Below are 21220 nucleotides of genomic sequence, written 5' to 3' on the forward strand. Positions count from 1 at the left end.
TTTGAGGAAAGATGGTATTTTATCATCAAGGTCACTCATTGTAAGTCAGAAGAAGTATGCGGGCTCTCTCTAAAATTTTTTGAGGGAAAAAAAAAATCAGTGCCCAAAAGTAAACTCAAAACTAGCTCAAAATATCATCTGCCTTTTCCTCACTCTCTGCAAGGATAAGAAAATGCCTTTTCTAAACTCTCTCCCACATCTCAACTATCTAGACTCATACAATATTATTTTAGACAAATGCAGATTTCATATTTAGGGGACATGTGGTGAACTAGTGGAATCAGACTCCTAAATTCAAGATCTGGTTCTGCCACTAAGATAAACTAGTCTCTAATATTTCTCATTTCTAAAACAGGAGTAGCAACAGCACATATGTAAAAGGTTGTTATGAGCAGAACAATTAATATATATATAGCATACTGAGCACAGTAAGTACCTTACTTATAAATGTTAGTTGGTATTAAGATAATTTATTATTATTCCTATTAAATATTATCTTCTTATACTTAGCCTGACATTTCCTTATGCCAAGGTCCTTTTCCAGTCTAATTCAGTCAATGAATTAGTTATTCTCCCGTTTCTTGCCATTCATAACACATGGCAGTAATACTCTCCAGGGATTAGGGGGATTTGGTGGGGGGTAAACCCGCAACTAAAAGACATGGGGAGCATTGTAGGGGGGAAGGGCATGCCTTTAACCCTCGCTTGGGTGAGGCAAAGACAAAGTGTAACCATAATGTTTGTACCCTCATAATACCCTGAAATAAAAAAAAAAAAAAAGAAAAACTTGCATCTGATTATCACAGAAGCCACTGTCATCTAAGCTAAACAGAGCCTACAATCAAACCTACAATATAACATTAGCCCACTCACTAATAATCTTTGGATACTCTTTTGCAGTAGTAAGATTATGCAATTAGATAAAGCCTCACAATGTTACTGGAGAAAAAGGTGGTGCAAATATTTACATATATTTTCATTTTTCAGAAGGGGAAATGGAGTCTCAGAGGCTGAATGGTATCTGTACGCTACAGCAGTATTTTGGTGCTTTGGTTTTTCAACTTATAAGGAAATGTCAACTTGTCCTATAAATCCTAGGGAGAATTCAAGGATAAACTATAAATATATATAAATATATTCTATGCTCTAGGGAAAAAAGGTATTATTACTCAAATACAATGAATTAATATTATTTGTCCAAGATCACATTCATGTTCAGTAGCATAAATAATACTGACTTCAATTAGAATTACTGCTTTACAGGTGGGAAAGAATCCACATAATTGGGAAAATTTCAATCTACAATATTACTACAGTCAAAGAAATCTTAAGAAAATTTCCAAGATTACATCATACTACGGAAATTATCCAGCAAATATAGTCCTTCTCCCATAGCCTGCCTGCCCCATGCACCCACCCCCAAGACCCAGAAAAAAATGTTCTGAAATGAGGTTTTAGACAAGACACTCCGATTAAAAACAAAAACGAACAAAAGCATCATTCTACATTTTTTATATATTTGCCATTAATGTTCCCGCAAACAAGGTTGTGAATAATCAACTTCAGCATCATCATCCATACACTTATGAACACGTTATTTCCTGTTCCGCTTACCAGAATCACTGTTTATCAAAACACCAAGAGGATCTGCATTTGCCTTAGGTAGACCTTTGGCCTTGGAATCACACAAGCGATTCCCTGCTCCAATGACTGCTCTCTGTTTAGCACCATAATTTTTCCATCTGTGATGTCTGCCAGGACTTCGGATCTTTGCCATCTGTGAATGTCTGGACATCCCCTTCATCTTGCTGGAATAAGAAAAATGCAATTATTAATATAAAAGGCACTGAGCTTTCAAGAAAAATTTGAAAAAGACTACCGGATGCAAAAAGAAACCTAGATGTCAAATCGATCACTTGTAGCCTAGCACATTAAACAGACCAAAATAACAGAAATTCAGTGGCTTTCAAAGGCAGAGAAGTCCAAAACAGGACTTTAAAAGGACAACACCCCACAATATACTGCACCTTATTGATTCTAAGCTGCACGTTTCCACCCGTATTTTTACTCCTCTGAAATTACACTGCTATGCAATCAGGTCAACTCAGTTGGCAGCATTCTTTCTTTCCTGTTGTACATAAAAGTGTTTCTTAGAGTTTATCAAGTATGTTAACTCTTGTCTATTCATTTTTAAGGAGGCTAAATGTGTCTGAAACATTTTCAAATATGCTGCCTTGTTTGACCTTCATAATGCCCATTTATTTATGAGTATATAATAGTTGTATATCTTTATAGGGTACATGTGATGTTTTGACACAGGCATACAATGTGAAGTAATCAAATCAAGGTGATTGGGGTATCCATCACCTCAGGTACTTATCATTTTTTTGTGTTAGGAACATTCCAATTCCATTTTCTTAGTTATTAATGTTTTAAAATATACACTAACCTATTGTTTATTACAGTTACTTTGTTGTGTTATCAAGTATTGTTCACTCTAAGTATATTTTTGCACCCCATTAATCATCCCCATTTTATCACCCTCTCCCCACTACCCTCCCCAGCCTCTGGTAATCATTCTACTCTCTGTCTCCATGAAATCAATTGTTTTTAATACGTAGCTCCCACATAGAAGTGAGAACATGCAGGATTTGTCTTTCTGTGCTTGGCTTATTTCACTTAACATAATGTTCTCCAGTTCTATCCATGTTGTTGCAAATGGCGGGATTTCATTCTTTTCGCGGCTATATAATAGTCCATTGTGTATATGCAGCACAATTTCTTTATCCATTCATCTACCAATAGACACTTAGGTTGATTCCAAATCTTGGCTATTATGAATGGTGCCACAATAAACATGGGAGGGCAGGTATATCTTCGATATACTAATTTCCCCTCCTTTGGCTATATACCCGGCAGTGGGATTGCTGGGTTATGTGGTAATTCTATTTTCAGTTTTCTGAGGAACCTCCGTATTGTTCTCCATAGTGGTTATACTAATTTACATTCCCACCAACAGTGTACGAGGGTTCCCCTTTCTCCACATCCTTGCCATCATTTGTTACTGCCTTTTTGATAAAAGCCATTTTAATTGGGGTGAGATAACTCATGTACTTTTGATTTGCATTTCTCTGATGACTAATGATGTTGAGCATTTTTTCATATACTTATTGGCTATTTGTATGTCTTTTTTTGAGAAATGTCCATTCAGATCCTTTGCCCATTTTTAAATCAGATTATTTTATTTTTTCCTACTGAGTTGGTAGTTTGCAAATATTTTCTCCCATATCATGAGTTGTCACCTCACTTTATTGATTAAAGGTCTGAATAAAATCATTTTCTTGAGGGCTGTTATCATGAGGCTTATTTGTATAACAAGATCACCTTCCAGCCAAGCTTCCTTTCTCCGTCCCATACTCAGTCCACCAAAAACAAATAAACAAACAAACCCTGTTAGTCATTTCTAAGCCCCTTCATTTCTTAAAAGAGGACCCCTATACCTCACTGGGGAGAGGATGGCAGTGCTTGGGTAACTCAGTTCTCAGGCTCAGTTTTCCCTTTTGGTGTAATGAATTTTGGGGGAATCCTGAGATTTTTATTTTTCCTTTACAGTAATAATATAATAATAATAGCAGATTTCTCTTTGGAAACAATGCAAATGAGAAGACAATGGAGCAACATCTGTAAAGTACTATAAATTTAAAAAACTATGAACTAAGAATTGCATATATCCAGCAAAAGTATCTTTCAAAAAAGAAGGCAAAATAGATTTTTTTTCAGATACACAAAGCTGAAAAAAGTCATTTCTAGTAGACTCTTACTACAAGAAATATTAAAGGACGTCCTTGGGACAGAAGGAAAATGACATTAGATGGAAAGATGAATCTACACAAAAGAATGAAGAGCATCACAAATAGTCACTACATAAGCATCCTGACCACCAGGAAACAAAACCCCAGCTGTGACTGAGCCTTGTCAAGATCAGCAGATATGCCTGACTTCCAGCTGACCCCAGATGTCTGGACAATTAACACTGATTGTAAGAAAAACAAGGGCACCCATAAAGACAGTAAAAAGGCAAGCCACAGATTGTGAGATATATCTGTAATACATATACTTCAAAGAAGGATTTACATCTAAGTATTAATAAATATTTACTTAACTCCTACAAATCAAGAAAAGCAACCCCAATTAAAAATTGGTCAAAGACTTGAACTGGTACTTCACAAGAATATTCAAACAGCCAATAAGCACATGAAAAGGGGTTAACACCATTAGTCAGGAGGGAAATGGTATGACATGAGTAAAAGGTAAAAGTTTACCAAGCACCGACGAGAAGCAATGAGATGCAATCGGTAGAGTGTTAAATTGGTGTGACCACTTTGGAAAACTGTTTGGCCATTATGTATTAAAGCTAAACACGTGGATACCCTATGACCTAGCATATTTATATGACCGATGAAAACAAATACTTGTATCCACTAAACAGGGGAGGGATTAATAGAGCTCCATGAGGTGAAGATGTTCTGTACATTAATCTGTGTGGAGGTTACACAGGTATGTAGTGGGGTATGTGTGTGTACATATGTAAAAATTCAAGTTGTGCACTTAAGATTTACACATTTTACTTATATTACAGTGTAGTTCAATAAAAAGTAAATGAAATGGAAAAAATTCTGAAAAAAATCCTATGAAAGTGAGAGAGTAGGGTTAAGAGAAAAGGGTATCTCATACATTGCTGGTGGGACAGTAAAGTAGGCCAGCTTCTATTATAGACATTTGTCTATTAACATTTTTTTTTTTTTCGAGACAGAGTCTCGCTCTGTTGACCCGGCTAGAGTGCAGTGGCATCATCACAGCTCACTGCAGCCTCAGACCCCTGGGCTCAAGTGATCCTCCTGCCACGGCCTCCCAAGTAGCTGGGACCAAAAGTGTGCGCCACAATGCCCAGCTTATTTTTTTATATTTAGTAGAGAAAGGGTCTTGCTCTTGCTCAGGCTGGTCTTGAACTCCTGAGCTCAAGTAATCCTCCCGCCCTGTCCTCCCAGAGTGCTATGATTACAGGTGTGAGCCACCACACCCAGCCCACATACCTTTTTGACTCACCATGTCCATTTTTAGGAATCTATTTTCAGAAATACCTGCTCATGTGTAAAATATTGTATTAACAAGGACAATAACAGAAACTTTTTATTAGTAAAAGGTTGGTAAAAACTTAAACGTCCATTAATAGGAAATTGGTTTAAAAACAACACTACCACTATGGGACAACCTTAAGGCTCCTACACATCCCTAGAGAATGAGGTTTGTTATATATTAATATGGAACAATCTCCAGGCATATTGTTTGGCTAAAAAAGCAAGGTGCTACTGCAAAAAAGGGGGAGTGGGAGGAGATTCTATCTATCATCTATGTGTAGTATAGACACAGAGTATCTCTGGAAGGGTAAAATGGGTTGCCTCTGGAAAGGAGACTATTTAGCTGGGAGACAAAGATTGAAATGTCTTGTTCACTATGTATCTTTTTGAAAACCATATGAATATAGGGCAGTACTTATTTTAGATATAATAAAAAAAAATTTTAAGTAAAAAAGTTACAAAAGCAAAGATTTCAGAGTTGAGAGCATAGAGATGTTAAGATCTTGGTTTACACTCCTTTTTATTATTTGTAAGTATACCCAGTTAAAATGAGCACTGAGAATGCAAGCAATTTTAAGGAACTTACCCATACTGTGTTGTTGTCAATACTGCTCCTCTCTTTTCCTTTTCAAGTTTTAACTTTTTCTTCCTTTCAATATTGGCCAGAGTTGGATAGTTTCTAGAAAATAATAAAAGTTAATTATAAAAGGGCTTTTGGAGTACAACTTCAAATAAACAATCAAGTAACTGCCAAATTTAGCAATTTTTGCTTAACTAACTGACACACTAAATAATTGTAAGCCTTTAACCTTTAACTTTAGAACTTTTTAAAGGAGAAAAAAAAAAGGTAGACTACAACAATGCTACTCAAAGTGTAGATCAGCTGCTTGTCCACAAACTTAACTAGCAGTTTGCAACTAGATAAGGAGCTTACACTAGAATTTAAATCAAATATATCACATAATGTGCTCAAACTGATCTAACTCATCTATTTGGCATATACCCATAAATACTGTAAGAAGAAACTTAAGTCTATTAAATTTTATATAGATACATGCTAGGTATACTCAAAGTTACTAAGATGAGGAAGAGATAGTTCTTAAAAAACATACAGTCTACAAGGAAGGATAAGAAAAACACACAAATAGATTTAACAGAAGACAAAATATAATAAGAACCTGAAAGAGTGTAAAACTTCAGCGGGGTGGGAAGGAAAAAGATGATACCTAACTGGAGAAATCCAGAAAGAACAGAATATGAAAGAAATGGTCTTAAATGATGTTAACAGAAATCAGATGGAAAAGCTTCAGAGTGTTCAAAACAGAGCAAATACTGCAAACAAATCAAGGCCTCAGACAGTGTAGGAGATAGCCAGGCAATGGCAAGTGGTTAATTTTCTAAGAAACGTAATATAGTTACAGGCAATCAAACTGGAAAGGGAGACTCAGGCCAAAATGTGCCTTGAATACCAGACTAGAAAATTTATATTTAATTCAGCAGGTGACAGGGAGTGTATGTACAAGGCATTGATTAAGATTAAATCTGACAACAGTGTGCAAGACGATCTGCTTTGGTTCTTGGCACAGCTGTGTGGAGAGGCAGATACCAAACTCTGAGGGCGAGGGGTAGACCGTAGGAGGATAATAAACACAGAGGGAGGGGAACACAGACCCCTCTTTACCACTCAGCCTGGCCACCAATCAGAGTAAATTTTGAGAAACATCAACAAATTGTGCTCTACCATTGTTTCTAGGACACTTCTCCACCTTCTTTTTTTTAACATTTGCATTACTAACTTGACTAGCACAGACAATATGAAGTCTATGGGTTTGCCATATTGAAAGACAGGAATGGAAATGACATTGAGTAAGTGGTGAAGTAATCAGGAGAAAAATAAAATGAATTTCAATGAGGACAGTGCAAAGCAATATATCCAGCCAAGAAAAATAAACTCCATAAATAAAAGATGATGAATGTACAAGCTATAAATAAACACAAGAGGAAAAGATCAAGGTCGTAGGAGATAAAAATCTGACAGCCAGTCAGCAACATATGACTACATTTTTAGAAAGCAAACATAATCTAAGGTTATATGAAGTGGACTCTGGCACTTGCACCAGTATGAGTAAAATCTTCCTCCCAGGATACTCATAAGTGGTCAGATACTCCCCGGGTATTGTATCTAGTTTTGTACTTCTAAACTGAAAAGGAACATTGAGTAAAATTGAAACCTGGAAGGGATTCAGAAGAGACTCAAAGATGATTAATAGGATGAAAAATGAAACCTCCAAAGAAAGATGAGAAGAACTATTGCACCCTTTAAAAGAAGATAAGAAGTGACAATAAAATAGTCTTACAGGGAGGATGATAGCTAGTTATTTGCAAGCTTAAGTCAGAATATGCAGAAGCGGTAATGATAAAACAGTGATGACTTCCACAGGCCCTGCAGTGGCTGGATATGTACATCAGCTACTCAACACCCTCCACAACTCCTAAATTCACTTCTTACTACTTGTGTTTCTGCAACATTTTTGTTCTGAGTATTACAGACCTTTAACACTATAGTCCCCAACCCTGGGGCCAGTACTGGTCCGTGGCCTGTTAGGAACCAAGCCACACAGCAAGAGGTGAGCAGTGGCAAGCCAGAGAGGCTTCATTTGTATTGACAGCCACTCCCCATCACTCACATCACGGCCTGAAGTCCACCTCCTGTCAGATCAGTGGTGGCATTAGATTCTCATAGGAGCATGAAATCTACTATAAACTACGCATGCAAGGGATCTAGATTGCACACTCCTTATGAGAATCTAATGCCTGACGATCTGAGGTGGGGCTGAGGTGGTGATGCTAGTACTGGGGAGCAGCTGCAAATACAGATTATCATTAGCAAAGAGGTTTGACTGCACAGAGACCATAATAAGTCAATTGCTTGCAGACTCATATCAAAACCCTATCAGTGAGTGGGAAATGACAATTAAGCTGCATCTGGTGGCAAGCTTTATAGTGGCAAGTGAGCATCTTACTTCACTTGTAAAGCTGCATTCGGTGGCAGGCTTTAAATCAGAATCTGACACTTATTTTAGTCCATGCACGGCCCACCCATTATTTTATTTACCACTTCTGTCCGTGCCTCTCTCCTGCACGGCACACTTGTCTCAGTCACAGTTTTAGTATACCCACAAGCTAACTCCAGCAAAAATGAGTAAAAAACAAATGTCACTGAAGAACTTCTTTGAAAAAGGGGAAAGACCCAATGATGAGACAGCAGAAGACTCTGAGACTACCAACAAAATGAAGGCTGCATTTGAAAGAAATTACCAAGAGTCCTACTTAAATTATGGGTTCACTACAACAGGTGATTCACATTCTCCAAGCTCACTTTGTATAATATGCGGCAACTGGCTATCCAACAAAGCCATGAAACCTTCAAACTGCATTAAAAGACAAGCCTGGCCGGGCGCGGTGGCTCACGCCTGTAATCCTAGCTCTCTGGGAGGACGAGGCGGGCGGATTGTTTGAGCTCAGGAGTTCGAGACCAGCCTGAGCAAGAGCGAGACCCTGTCTCTACTAAAACTAGAAAGAAATTAATCGGACAACTAAAAATATATAGAAAAAACTAGCCGGGCATGGTGGCACATGCCTGTAGTCCCAGCTACTCAGGAGGCTGAGGCAGAAGGATCGCTTGAGCCCAGGAGTTTGAGGTTGCTGTGAGCTAAGATGACGCCACGGCACTCTAGCCCAGGCAACACAGTGAGACTCTATCTCAAAAAAAAAAAAAAAAAAAAAAAGACAAGCCTTTGGAGTTTTTCAAAAGAAAAAAATGTGAACACAAGAACAGAAGCAATTATCGAAGGCCACCACTTCATCAAATGTGTCTGCACTGAGAGCATCATTCTTAGTGGCTAACCGCATTGCTAAAGCTAAGAAGCCCTTTACTATTGGTGAAGAGTTGATCCTACCTGCTGCTAAAGACACTTGCCACGAACTTTTAGGAGTGGCTGCAGTTCAAAAGGCAGCACGTGTGCCTCTTTCAGCTAGCAACATAACTAGGCGAATTGATGAGATAGCAGAGGATATTGAGGCACAATTATCAGACAGGATTAATGAGTCACCATGGCATGCAATCCAGGTTGATGATTCTACTGTTGTTGACACCTAGGCAGCAATGCTTGTTTTTGTGCGATATATTTTTCAGGAGGGTGTGCATGAGGATATGTTATGTGTACTTTTGTTGCCAACCAACACCACAGCTGCAGAACTATTCAAGACTCTGAATGATTACATATCAGGAAAACTGAATTGGTCATTTTGTGTCAGTATATACACGGACGGAGCAGCTGCCATGACTGGACAGCTTGCTGGTTTCACTACTACGGTCAAGGAGGTCACTTCTGAATGTGAGTCTACACACTGTGTCATCCATAGCAAAATGCGGCTAGCTGAAAAATGTCACCTGAACTAAACAACATTGTTCAGGATGTGATTAAAATTATCAACCACAGTAAAGTACATTCCCTTAACTCACATCTGTTCATTCACATAGCTCTGTGAGGACATGGACACAGAGCACACACGTCTTCTCTTATACACAGAAATGAGATGGCTTTCTAAAGGTAGAGCACTGGCCAGACTTTTTCAGTTATGAGAGATACTCCAGAGATGTCTTTTAGGAAAACAGTCACCACTGGCAGCACGTTAGCAGTGACACAGAATGGGTCACAAAACTTGCTTACTTGTGTGACATATTCAACCTTTTCAAAAAACTCAATCTGTCACTTCAGGGGAAAATGACAACTGTGTTCAAATCAACAGATAAAGTGGCTGCATTTGAAGCCAAACAGGAATTACGGGGGCGACAAGTGAACACTGGGATTTTTGACACGTTTCAAACATTAGTAGAGATTTTGAAAGAGACTGAGCCAGGGCCTTCTTTCTCCCAGCTGGTGCATGATCACCTATCTTAGCTTTCAAAAGACTTTGAGCGTTACTTCCCAAAGTAATGGGTCTTCCCACAAAAGACCCCCAAACTGGGAAGGAATGGATCCATGACTCATTTGTGAATAAGCCAGGTGAATAAGCTAGCACTCTGTCCATGCTAGAAGAGGATCAACTGTTTGAGATCGCAAATGACAATGGCCTTAAAAGTATGTTTGAGACAAGTTCAAATCTCCATATTTTCTGGATTGAAGTCAAGGTGGAATATCCTGAGATTGCCACAAAAGCACTGAAAAGCCCGCTTGCATTTCCAACATCCTATCTTTGTGAAGCAGGGTTTTCTGCAGTGACAACAACCAAAACGAGATTACAGAGTAGAGTGGATATAAGCAACACATTTCAGGTGTCATTGTCTCTCATTACTCCCTGGATGGGGCTGTCTAGTTGCAGGCAAACAAGCTCAGGGCTCCCACTGATTCTGCATTACGGTGAGTTGTATAATTATTTCGTTATATATTATGACGTAATAATAATAGAAATGAAGTGCACAATAAATGTAATGCACTTGAATCATCCCAAAACCACTCCCCCAACCCCTCCCCTGGTCCAGGGAAAAACTGTCTTCCACAAAACTGGTCCCTGGTGCCAAAAAGGTTAGGGACTGCTGCTTTAACATGTTGGCCATATATTAAACAATAAGATTTGGTACTAAGGTTCGCTATATATTAATACAAGTAAGCAAATGCTAGGTAAGTGCTTTTTCAATGGTAAAGAATTTACACATTTGTTATAGCAAAGGGATTTTCGGTGTGATGTAAGAAAGAATTCCCTAAATGAGACATCAAAGATGTACGGAAACTCCTTTGGTGGAAGCTTTTTAAAACCTCTTTCTTTTTCTGGCAAATTACAGTATCATGTTCCTAAAGGTAAGGAATTTTCAATATCCCTTCCAAAGTTATAAGATTTTATTTTTCAGTACTGAAATAAAATCCTCCTCTAAAATTTATTCCATTCTTATTTACGCAGAATCCAGAGACTTAAAAACTAAGGAAAATAAGGGTGATAGAAAGCAAACTATCCCAAAAAAAGGGAAACCAGAAACAGAAGATCTAGTTACACACACAAACACCAGTAGGAAGCCCCACGTAAAACTGAGATATAAGAATAAGGAAAAGCAAAGAGCTTTGATGAAGGGGACAGTTCAGATTCCTAAAATGCACTTAAAATAACAAATCTAAAGACATTGCAGAAAAGCATAAATTATGTCTTACCCTGCACAGTTATATACAGATAAAACTTAGTCTAATATCTCACAATAGAGAATGAATATTATGAAGTTATAAAGACTGTGACAAGCATATTTTTACAGTTAGTTTCTCCGTTCTTTTATCTGCTGATCACTTTTCTCCTTGTACTTCTCCCTTTCCCCAATACCCCAGGAGCAAATGGTCCTGAAACCATGTTCTCTTTTTCTTTCTCTTTTCCCTCTTTCATTTCTTACCTCCTCTTTGCTTTTACCCTTGCCTATACCTTATGCCTCCGGTGACAATCTTTAAGCACTATAGAGCCAATAAGTGGGCAAAACTGTGCCAACCATTTTCTTAGCACATTTCCTTCCAGCCACGTTATTCTTTCCAAGTTTCTCCTTATTTGCGAATCACTACCCATTTACTGACTTTTGCCCCATGCCTATTCTCTATAAAACACAACCACTCATTGCTTCAACACAAGCTTTACTACTGCATTTTTATTTCTTTCGGAACATCAAAAAGATGTAGCATTCTTTAGGAGCAGATCCCTTCTGTTGGAATGCTGAATGGAGACACAAATGAAAAGGATTTCCTCAGAGCCACAGTTAAGTATTGCAATAAATATTACAAAACTACTCCACCTAGTGGACTCTCAATCTGCTGTGGAAAATGCTCCACTGTTTCTAAAAGCAAAGTTTTGGAAACAAACCTCTACCATTCAGTTTCCCTAATACCAAATCATACAGCATTTGAACCTCATGGGTCAGGAATTAAGAAAGAATTATTTTTTTGTGTGTGTGCGTTTTCTTTTTTGGGGGGTGGGGGCAGGTTTTTCGTGAATAAAATAAAGCTGAATAAAGACAAAGATGTACTTTCTTTAAAGATAAAGGAGCTATCTGCCAAGCAAGATTTTAGAGTTTTCTTTTAGCTTTAATATTCTTACTTTGTGAAATCTTTCATAAGGATTTTCTAACACAGCAATTACACAAAGATTTTATTTTTCCTACATGTGAAAGAATACAGTGGCTTCCTCAGAAAGAATGTAGTTCTCACAAGAAAGATAAAATTCAAGAAATAAGGTCTACTCTGCCATACCAACATGGAATTCACTTTTTTTAGGAGTTCAAGTAATATTTTTTAAAAATTGAGAATGATAGAGACTTAGAAAGTAAATATGCTTTCATACTACATTTTTTAAAAGCTACTAGTGGTGAAAGTATTAGTGTATTTTTGAGGAATCTATCAAATATACCAAAACCGCAATATTTCCCATATCTTCTGTTAGTAAAATATATGTAGAGAAGAAAAATGTATGAACACATTGGAATATGTTAAAAAGCAAGAACTTGAGAAACAAGATATGGAAGAACCTCAGAAGAACTCAGCCAAGTGCCAAAAGATAATTTCAGAGCGCTAATTAATAAGGCAACATCACGGGTACAAATAAACTTCATCCAAACTTGTCATCCTCACCCAATTTCCTCATTCTCTTTAAACACTTCTAAATTTCACAAATCTGTAAGCTTACTTATTCACTCAATATTTTGCCCATTCCTCTTCCAAGGCACTTCTGACCACTACCATAGCCTCCCTTTAGTCTACACTCTAGAAGCTAGACCTAGACTGTCCCCTCTGCCCCCACCTGTCCTACACGAAAAGAATCACCGATAAGCATATTAAACACTTGCTCAAGTCAATCCTTTCTTCAGAAGGACAGAGCTGTTTCCAATTTCCACTTATAGTTTTGCAATTTGACGAGCTTCAAACTGTGCCACCAAGCACTGAGGCAAACACTGCTAACTGCCTATTCTCTCCCCTCTTCCTTAACAATTTTGTTTGGGGGTGGTTCCATCAACCCCACTGCCACTAAGGTGGTCAAGCAACCCACTTTTAAGCCAATGAGATCTATATGATAATGTCCTAGTTGGAGCTAAAAACAGATCTGTTTTCCCAGTGAAAAGGGGAAAACTAGGCTACATGTGCCTTTTGCCTTTTTCTCTTCTTCCTGCCTAGAATGTGGGCTTAGTATCTGCATATGCAGGAACCTTCTGGCAAGATGAAAACCACCTACTAGGGAGCAACAAGAGACAGTCTGTACCCGATAATACTGTCAAGCAGCAACTGCAGCCCTGGATTATTTTAACTTGAAAAAAACAGACCTGTTCGTGCTAAGCCATAGTAGTAAGAGAGCTGTTGCGCTTCCTGGAGCATGATCCTAACTGATGCAAGCACCACTGCACCTAGCCATCCCCTTTAATCTGGATACTTTCCATGCTCAAACAGGCATATCTTGATTTAAAAACTCTCATCCTAAAAGGTTTGGCAATTTCTTATAAAGTTAAACATATGCTTACCAAATGACCAACCAGTCCCACTCCCAGGTATTTGTTCAAACCAAATAAAAACATTTATTCAAAATAAAAACCTATACATGAATGTTTATGAAGACTTGATAAAGGCAGAATACTGGAAACAATCCTCAACTGGGAAATGGAGAAATAAAACTCAGCAATAAAAAACAAACTGCTACATTCAACGACATGGATGAATCTCAAATGCACTATGATAAGTACAAGAGCCACATACTGTATGACTTCATTTATGTGATGTTCTGCAAAAGTATGAGTACAGGAACAGAAAACAGATCAGCGGTTGCCAGGGAGTAGGAGGGAGGTTGCCCACGAAGGGCACAGAGAATTTTTGGGAGTGATTAAACACTGTTCTATATCTTGATTGTAGTGGTATTTATAGGACTGTATATATTTGTCAGAACTATCCATTAAAAAGGGCAAATTTTACTGTATGTATAATATACCTTAAAATAAATGGGGAGGGTAGCACTTCACCTTTTATAGGAAGTCATAAAACAAATTGATGGTCCTACCCTCCCCAAAGACTCCAAGTACCTCTTGACCAAACATTATTCCTACCTACATGGCTAAAATTATCAGTCGCCTATGGTCTTATGGCCACCTCATGTACATTTATCTTACATCTCACATTACAGTGAGAATCTTAATGGCAAGAGTTTATTCTTGTCTGTTTTTGTCAGCCACATATAGCAAAATCTGCCTTTTCAAATACAGAATGTTTACCTCTAATTTTCAAACTAAACCATTGCCAAGAAGTTATTCAAAGATATCATTATGTCCATTAACATATATTCAAAGGCTGTTGAGCTAATATAAGAAAATTAAACTAGTCTTCTACCAAAGACTCTATGTAAATACACACTACCTATGCTAGTTTTCATCTTCAAATACTAAGATTCTTCAAGTTTCTCTAGCCAGTGGGAAGTTTTTCCTTTAATCACTTGCACAAAACCACAAGGGGGCAGAGTTCACACTGGTATAGAGAAAAGCTAATTTAGAAAGTAATGTATTCAAATACAGATCGATTTGGTTTGTCTTGTTGATGGTCTGTCCTACATGGTGAGAAGATGATGTTCAAAACCACGGCAGTTTAAATACTATTATTTACACTACTGATTTCCAGTGATAATTATTAATCAGAGCAACACATTTCTACCCAATTTCTCTAAAAACAAAGGTAGAGTTCAAAACATGACTTAAAAATACAAGTCTCAGCAAGATTTCTTCAATCATTTACTTGTGTGTACCGAAATAGAATTACATCCATAATAAAAATATTTTCAAGCCCCATTTATAATACATGAACATTTATAAGCATCCCCTATACCTGTATCTATGGCAACATGGAATATAAACAGCCATGTAAAAGATGGTTCTTACATTTCTAAGGCTTACACTTAATTCAAGAATAAAATATATATATGCAAAGAAGTTCACCAACAGAGCCATAATAAAGGACATCTATCTTAAAGAGGCAGAGAGGGGATATAGCATTCAAAGAATAGCAAAAAATTCTTCTAGGGTGATGAGGAAAAATATCCCCAAAGCGGGCAGGATTTCAGCTGGGCTAAGAGCAGTGAGAAGAATTTCAAAGATAAGAGAAGGTAAAATTTTCTAGAAGCAGCAGCATGAGCAAAACTAAGAGGGCAAAAAGGTCACAAACCCAGTGTGAGATAGAAATAACAAGTCTCAGTGAGAGAAAAAGCTCCTCTAAGTAAATAACGTGGAAACAACCAGAAAAGGTAAGTTAAACCCACATTGTAGAATCCTGACTGCCAGTTCTAAGAAGTTTTGTTTTCATTGGCATTTTAGCTGATTAAAATAAAATCAGTTTAATAAACTATTAAATTTTATACTACAGTCACCTATATAAGTAAGAAATATATGTATATTGGATATCTAATTTTGAACAAAGAATACAAAAAAAATCCTAAATTTCTCAGTAGTCAAGTCACTTCCTTAAGTCGGATGGCACTGCTGAATATTCACCTGCAGAGTACATCTCAATTAAAAAAAAAAAAAAAGTGTGGTTTTTCTTAAGCAGGACTTAGCAACTGAGCCAGAGCTGGGATTCTGCCAGGCGGGGACAATGAAGGATGACGGAATAAAGGAACTGAGACAGTGACAAGAGTGGCTGCAGTGAGCCACGCTGGGTAGAGAAGCGAAGGCAGAAGGCGAGTGACAGAAAGAGACGTAAAGGAGTTAAGGGATGGGAAGCCTCTATTACTCAAAGCCCAGGTAGAGGGGACGGTAAGCAGGATGGATGGGAAGTGATGCTCAAAGAGGAGTGTGTCCAACTGCAAAATCCAGGGTGTGGTCATGAAAGTAAGTGGCTGAAACTGCATGGCGGTGAAAGACCATGGAAAGTTTCGGTAAAAGGTGCTGAATGAATTCAAAGTATAGACATTTCCATTGCAGCATCTAACGTGCCAAAAGGAGGTAGCAAAGACGACCCCTCTTAAGAATCACTAGGGAGGTGTTAGAATTGAAGAGAGCTATATAGACATATGGCAGGAAGCTCAGAGAAAGGCCGAAGAGTAATCATCTGGAATCACCATCAAGGAGGCCCTACATATGTCACAAAAGCAGTCACTTTTTGTTATTGTTTTACGTGACCTTTCCATTGCAATCTGCACTGCTAACTATATCTTCCTTCTTGAAATTCTCCCCTCCATTGGCTTCCATGACATACCATAGTCCTAGTTTTCTTCTTCTCTGGCTCCCACTCAGCAGTCTTGCTGGCTTTTACTCTCTATTAGACCTTTAAATGTTGGAAGACTCAAGCAAGGTTCAATGTTAGGCTACCTTGTCTTTTCCCTCCACTCTCTCTCTGTGGGGCATCTCTTCCACATTTACAGTTTCATGATTCAAAAACAACTATCCCCAGTCCGAGTCCCAATGCCTACTCAACATCTTCCAATATAATAGATATCTCAGGATCTCCTCACACTCAACAATGTCCAAAATCAATACCACCAAACCTTGTCCTCTTCCCCATCTTAGTAAAAGGCACCACCTTTCACAGAGGTACTCACACTAGCAACTTGGGTTCTCCTCAAAATTTCTCCCCTACTCAACCTCATAATCATTTAATCAGCAAATATTGCCCATTTTCATCACCCAAATGTTCTATTTGGGAGTTCTTTCCCAAATATAGTTCTTTCCATCCCCACAACTGCCATCTTTTTAAAGCTCACCTCTCTTACCTATACTCTTACCTATATTCACTTACTTGAACATGCCAACCTCTGCCTGACTACTAATCCCTGCCTCCCCCTATCTTTCCCTAGTTAGTTCTAATTCAGCGCAACCTCTTTATGGCATGGAACACCCTAATCTACCATACTAGACTAGGTCTTTTCCTCATACATGCTGAGGAGGAAAGAGTAGAGCATTGTGGGAGAGTGAAATAGCTACAGACAGAAAAAATAGAGCTGTTGAAGTTGTTTGCCATTAATAGTGGTTCCATGTTTCCCAGTTTATACAACCACTTAATTTATACAACTACTAGAAATAAAAGGACCAAAGTTGGCAGATCAGGAGTCATTTGAGACCTTGTAGCCTTAAGTGAACTCAAAACTTCAGAGATTCAACAACAGTCTACTTAGATAACATCTTAGCAGCTTTATTAATCAGTGCTGAGTAGTAACCACTATCATTCCCCTCAAGAGAATTAAACATTTATAAAAGGGGCTGGCACCACTGAGCTGCACTGACCTCCAATTGATGAAAGTCAGGACTAAGTAATTGGGGAAAAAACCCTAGTGTCTTAGCAGTTAGGCCATTTCCATCCCATCTAGCAGGATACAATCTTCGATAACACCATCGTCAGTTCTCTAAAACCTATGTATCAGACAGGAAGTAAAATTAACACTTCTTGTTTGATTATTCCTCTGTGCAAAAAAAGAAAAAGATATAACCAACAGATAAATTCTTCACTAAGTCAAACTATAATACTTCATGGTCTGTCTTAGTCTATTTTATGTTGCTGTAACTGAATACTTGAGACTGGGTAATTTATAAGGAAAAGAAATTTATTTCCTACAGTTCTGGAGGGTAGGAAATCCAAAGCTGAGGGACCACATCTAGTGAGGGCCTTCTTCCTAGAGGGGACTCTCTGCAGAGTCCTGAGGTGGCTCAGGGCATCACATGACAAGGGGGCTCACGGGAGACAGGAAAACTGGCTTTTACGAAAGACCCACTCTTGTGATAACTAACCCATGCCATGAATAACCTATTAATCCATTCATCTACGAACAGATTAACTCATCCATGAGGGCAGAGCCCTCAAGACCCAATCACCTCCTAAAGGTTCCACTTCTCAACACTGCTGCATTTAGGGACCAAGTTTCTAACATGTGAATTTTTGAGGAACACATTCAAACTATAACATGGTCCAAACTTCTTCAACTTCTAAGTTTGACCTTGCAATTGGCTAAGGCTCCATTATCACTGCCAACACTGAGTCTTCCTACACGACATCACTTAACAGTAATTTAGTTAACAAATATTTATTCTTCACATTCCAGGTACTGTTCAAAGCACAGCAGAATCAAAGATATCTAAGGCTAGGGCAAAAGATAATGTAATACGACAAATATTACCATGGTTGTATTATTAAGCTATGTATTCACAAAGACATAGTAAATAATGCTTTAGGGTAGTTTGGTTCAGGGATCTGCAGCCAATCCACACACTTACACTAGAGTATGAATCAACTATGCCACTAAGCACGTTAGTTCAGTTGACATTTTTTTCCTTAGCAAAACTTTCTCGATGAAGGAAGTAACGTACTGATTATATTCTGGTACGAGCTCCTTACGATATTATAGACAGGCACTCTGGTAGCACTGATATAGAGGAAATGAAGAGTAAGAAGAGAGTGACAAATCAGGAAACCTTTAGCCTACAAGATTAAGATTTTGCCAAATAGATAAAGGGAAAAAGGCATTTTAGTATACACTACTCCAGGTGGCCTAGATTCCTTCATTTGTTAGCCAAAGATGTTCTTGAAATTCTATAATATCCACCAAATCCATGTTGACTGGCTTGATCCTACTTGTTTAAAATTAAATTCCTCCAACTGTCCCTTCGCCTTCATCCAACTCTTTGCTCTGCACACAGTATTAAGATCTGATATTTATACACACTTTTACTGAGTTCTATTTGTTCTGTTAGTTCTGAATCTTCATGTTAAAGCCTTAAAGGGCAGCGCCGAACTTGTTCACGCCTGGCACATCACTCCAAATGTAAGTGGATTTAAACTGAAAACTTAAACTAAGTTGAACAAAATACAAATGTAACCTGCTGCTCAAAAGAGTTTTAAGTATCTTTCTTGACCTTTAAGGATAATTTTTTTTTATCTCAGGTTCTTCTTGTTTTTTAACTCCAGGAAAGCAGTATTTGACTTTAAAAGTGCATCTGATCATTCTAATAGTTCTGCCTTAGTCTTCTGCTTCAGGATAAAGTATTCTAGGTCCTTTCTGAGAAGACAGTAAAATAGTGTCCTAGTGCGATTTTTCTTAAGTATGTTATAGCTAGACATCAACTAAACTTTCTTCCTTAATAAATGTGAAATCACAAGTCACATGGTAAAGCTCAAATTTCTTAAACTTTAATTACAGGAATGAATTCCTGATCTTTCATAGCTAAGGACAAATATGTGTATATCTTGTTCACACTGTACCCCCTTTGCCTAACAGACAGCAATCATTCAACAATTTTTTGTTGAAAAAAACAATCAAAAGAATAAACATAGCTAAGTATGTATTTCGATAAGAGCACCCACCCATTACTGCTTCGGCCACTGAACATCTAATAGGTGACATGTGGTAGCTCCCTTCAAAGAATAACATGCAGTGCCATTATAACACATTTGTTATTTAAATCAAGAATTCCTACTGGGTATCCCCAAAACTATGTTCAGTAATAATCTCATATAATACAGCTTACAGTCCTGCTCCCTAGTCCCAACATTATAAGGGAATTCAATGAATTTAACTACACTAACAAGCCTTGCCACTGTAAAATAGTTATTTCACTAGTTCTGAACTCTTTACTCACTTCCTTCTTTCTTCCCTCCATCTTGCAATCTCCTCTGGAGTGTCTAACTTGATCTTCTTCATACCAGGAGCATGCATCTAGGGAGAAAAAGCCTGCTGAACATCAGGAAGCACATCATATACCTTTCACTAATTTAGACAGTTTGTTTCTACTAGTAAATTTAACGTTGGATACAATTTTAAAATTAAGTAAGCAGTTTTTATCTATTCATCTTATGACTTTTCCTTCAAAGGAAAAAGAACAATTTCTCATGTATTTAGATTAATGCTATTGATAGAGGAAAAAAGGAGTAACACAATTTTAGACCCAAAGCATCTATGGCATTCATTTTCTCAAATGACATTAAATACTCAAATGAATGAGTTACCAATCAAAAGTGAGGGAGATAGCTAAAGAAATGAGTAGATATGACAATTTGAAGCAGCATGTGTAGTAAAACAGCATAGAATTTGGAGTCATGAAACTCAAGTACAAAATTCAGTCCTGAGGCCTCGGGCAAGTCATTTTTTTTTTAAATCTGTTAAATGGGGCCAATATTTACTTACTTCACATAGTTGTTCATGAGGATAAAATTGAATAAGAGATGTAAAAATTCTTTACAAAATACTCCATGAATGTTACTTATTACTAGGCTATGTAAATGAAGAGCTAAGATGATAACAGATCGATAAAAGGAGTATGCACCAAAAAAAGATAGGGTTAAAAAAAAACAGAACTTACATTTCTCCAATGGAACTGGACAATCTTCTCATGTGCAGTAAAAGAGCAATCTACTTCAGGACACTATAAGAATTTTAAAAAAAAAGACAAATGTTCTTCATATTAAAATTACTCTACCATACATACACAAACATATTCTGGCCACACTACATAGATATCCCATCCATGTGGCATTATCACTACCTACTTATGTCAGCAGCAAAACAAGGATCACTCCAAAACAGAGCTGCATTTAAAAAGGAATGACACTCTCAAAATACATGGTATAATAATACATCTCATTTACTTCTCCACTTGATTGAAAGCATGACATCAGCAATGATGTAAAATGTTCTTAATTTTATGGGAATGAGGGACATTCTCACAAATGGAAAGAGAACTTTTCCACACCCCAACAATTTTCTTTTTAACTTTTTAAACATTCTGGTTAAATTATTTTTAAAAGTACTTAATAAGGTCTGGACCATCCTTATAGGCATGGCCAAATTACACAGTGTAGTTTAATGGTCAAGGGCAGCCTTCAAAGGAAAAGAACTCGCAAACTGCACAGGACAACTGGAGCGGAGGCCCAGCCTCTTACCAAGCAGTGGAGGTGCACAGAGAGCTGCCAGATCTCCTGTCCTTGTGGCCACCTTACCTCTTCCAGAAGCAGTGGGTTCCCCATCCTCAAACTGCAAATCCCAGGGTCACTCTCTCCATTTGTCAAGTTATCAAACTATATTCCTATGAAACTATAAACTTT

At 37.7% G+C, this 21220-nt stretch overlaps 1 protein-coding gene across 1 annotated transcript in view; it reads right to left on the minus strand.

Annotated features, from left to right (window-relative positions):
- NUFIP1 (nuclear fragile X mental retardation protein interacting protein 1) overlaps positions 1-21220 on the minus strand; it is a 43240-nt gene that overhangs the window by 14154 nt on the left and 7866 nt on the right. Inside the window, exons 4-7 of the mRNA XM_012648687.1 lie at positions 20479-20541; positions 19759-19835; positions 5725-5817; positions 1615-1808 (exon numbers count right to left, since the gene is read on the minus strand). Coding sequence (XP_012504141.1) covers positions 1615-1808; positions 5725-5817; positions 19759-19835; positions 20479-20541 — 427 coding nt within the window. The remainder of the gene's footprint in view (positions 1-1614; positions 1809-5724; positions 5818-19758; positions 19836-20478; positions 20542-21220) is intronic.

Source organism: Propithecus coquereli, unplaced genomic scaffold (genome assembly GCF_000956105.1).
Source record: "Propithecus coquereli isolate 6110/MARCELLA unplaced genomic scaffold, Pcoq_1.0 Scaffold11, whole genome shotgun sequence".
Taxonomy (NCBI): domain Eukaryota; kingdom Metazoa; phylum Chordata; class Mammalia; order Primates; family Indriidae; genus Propithecus; species Propithecus coquereli.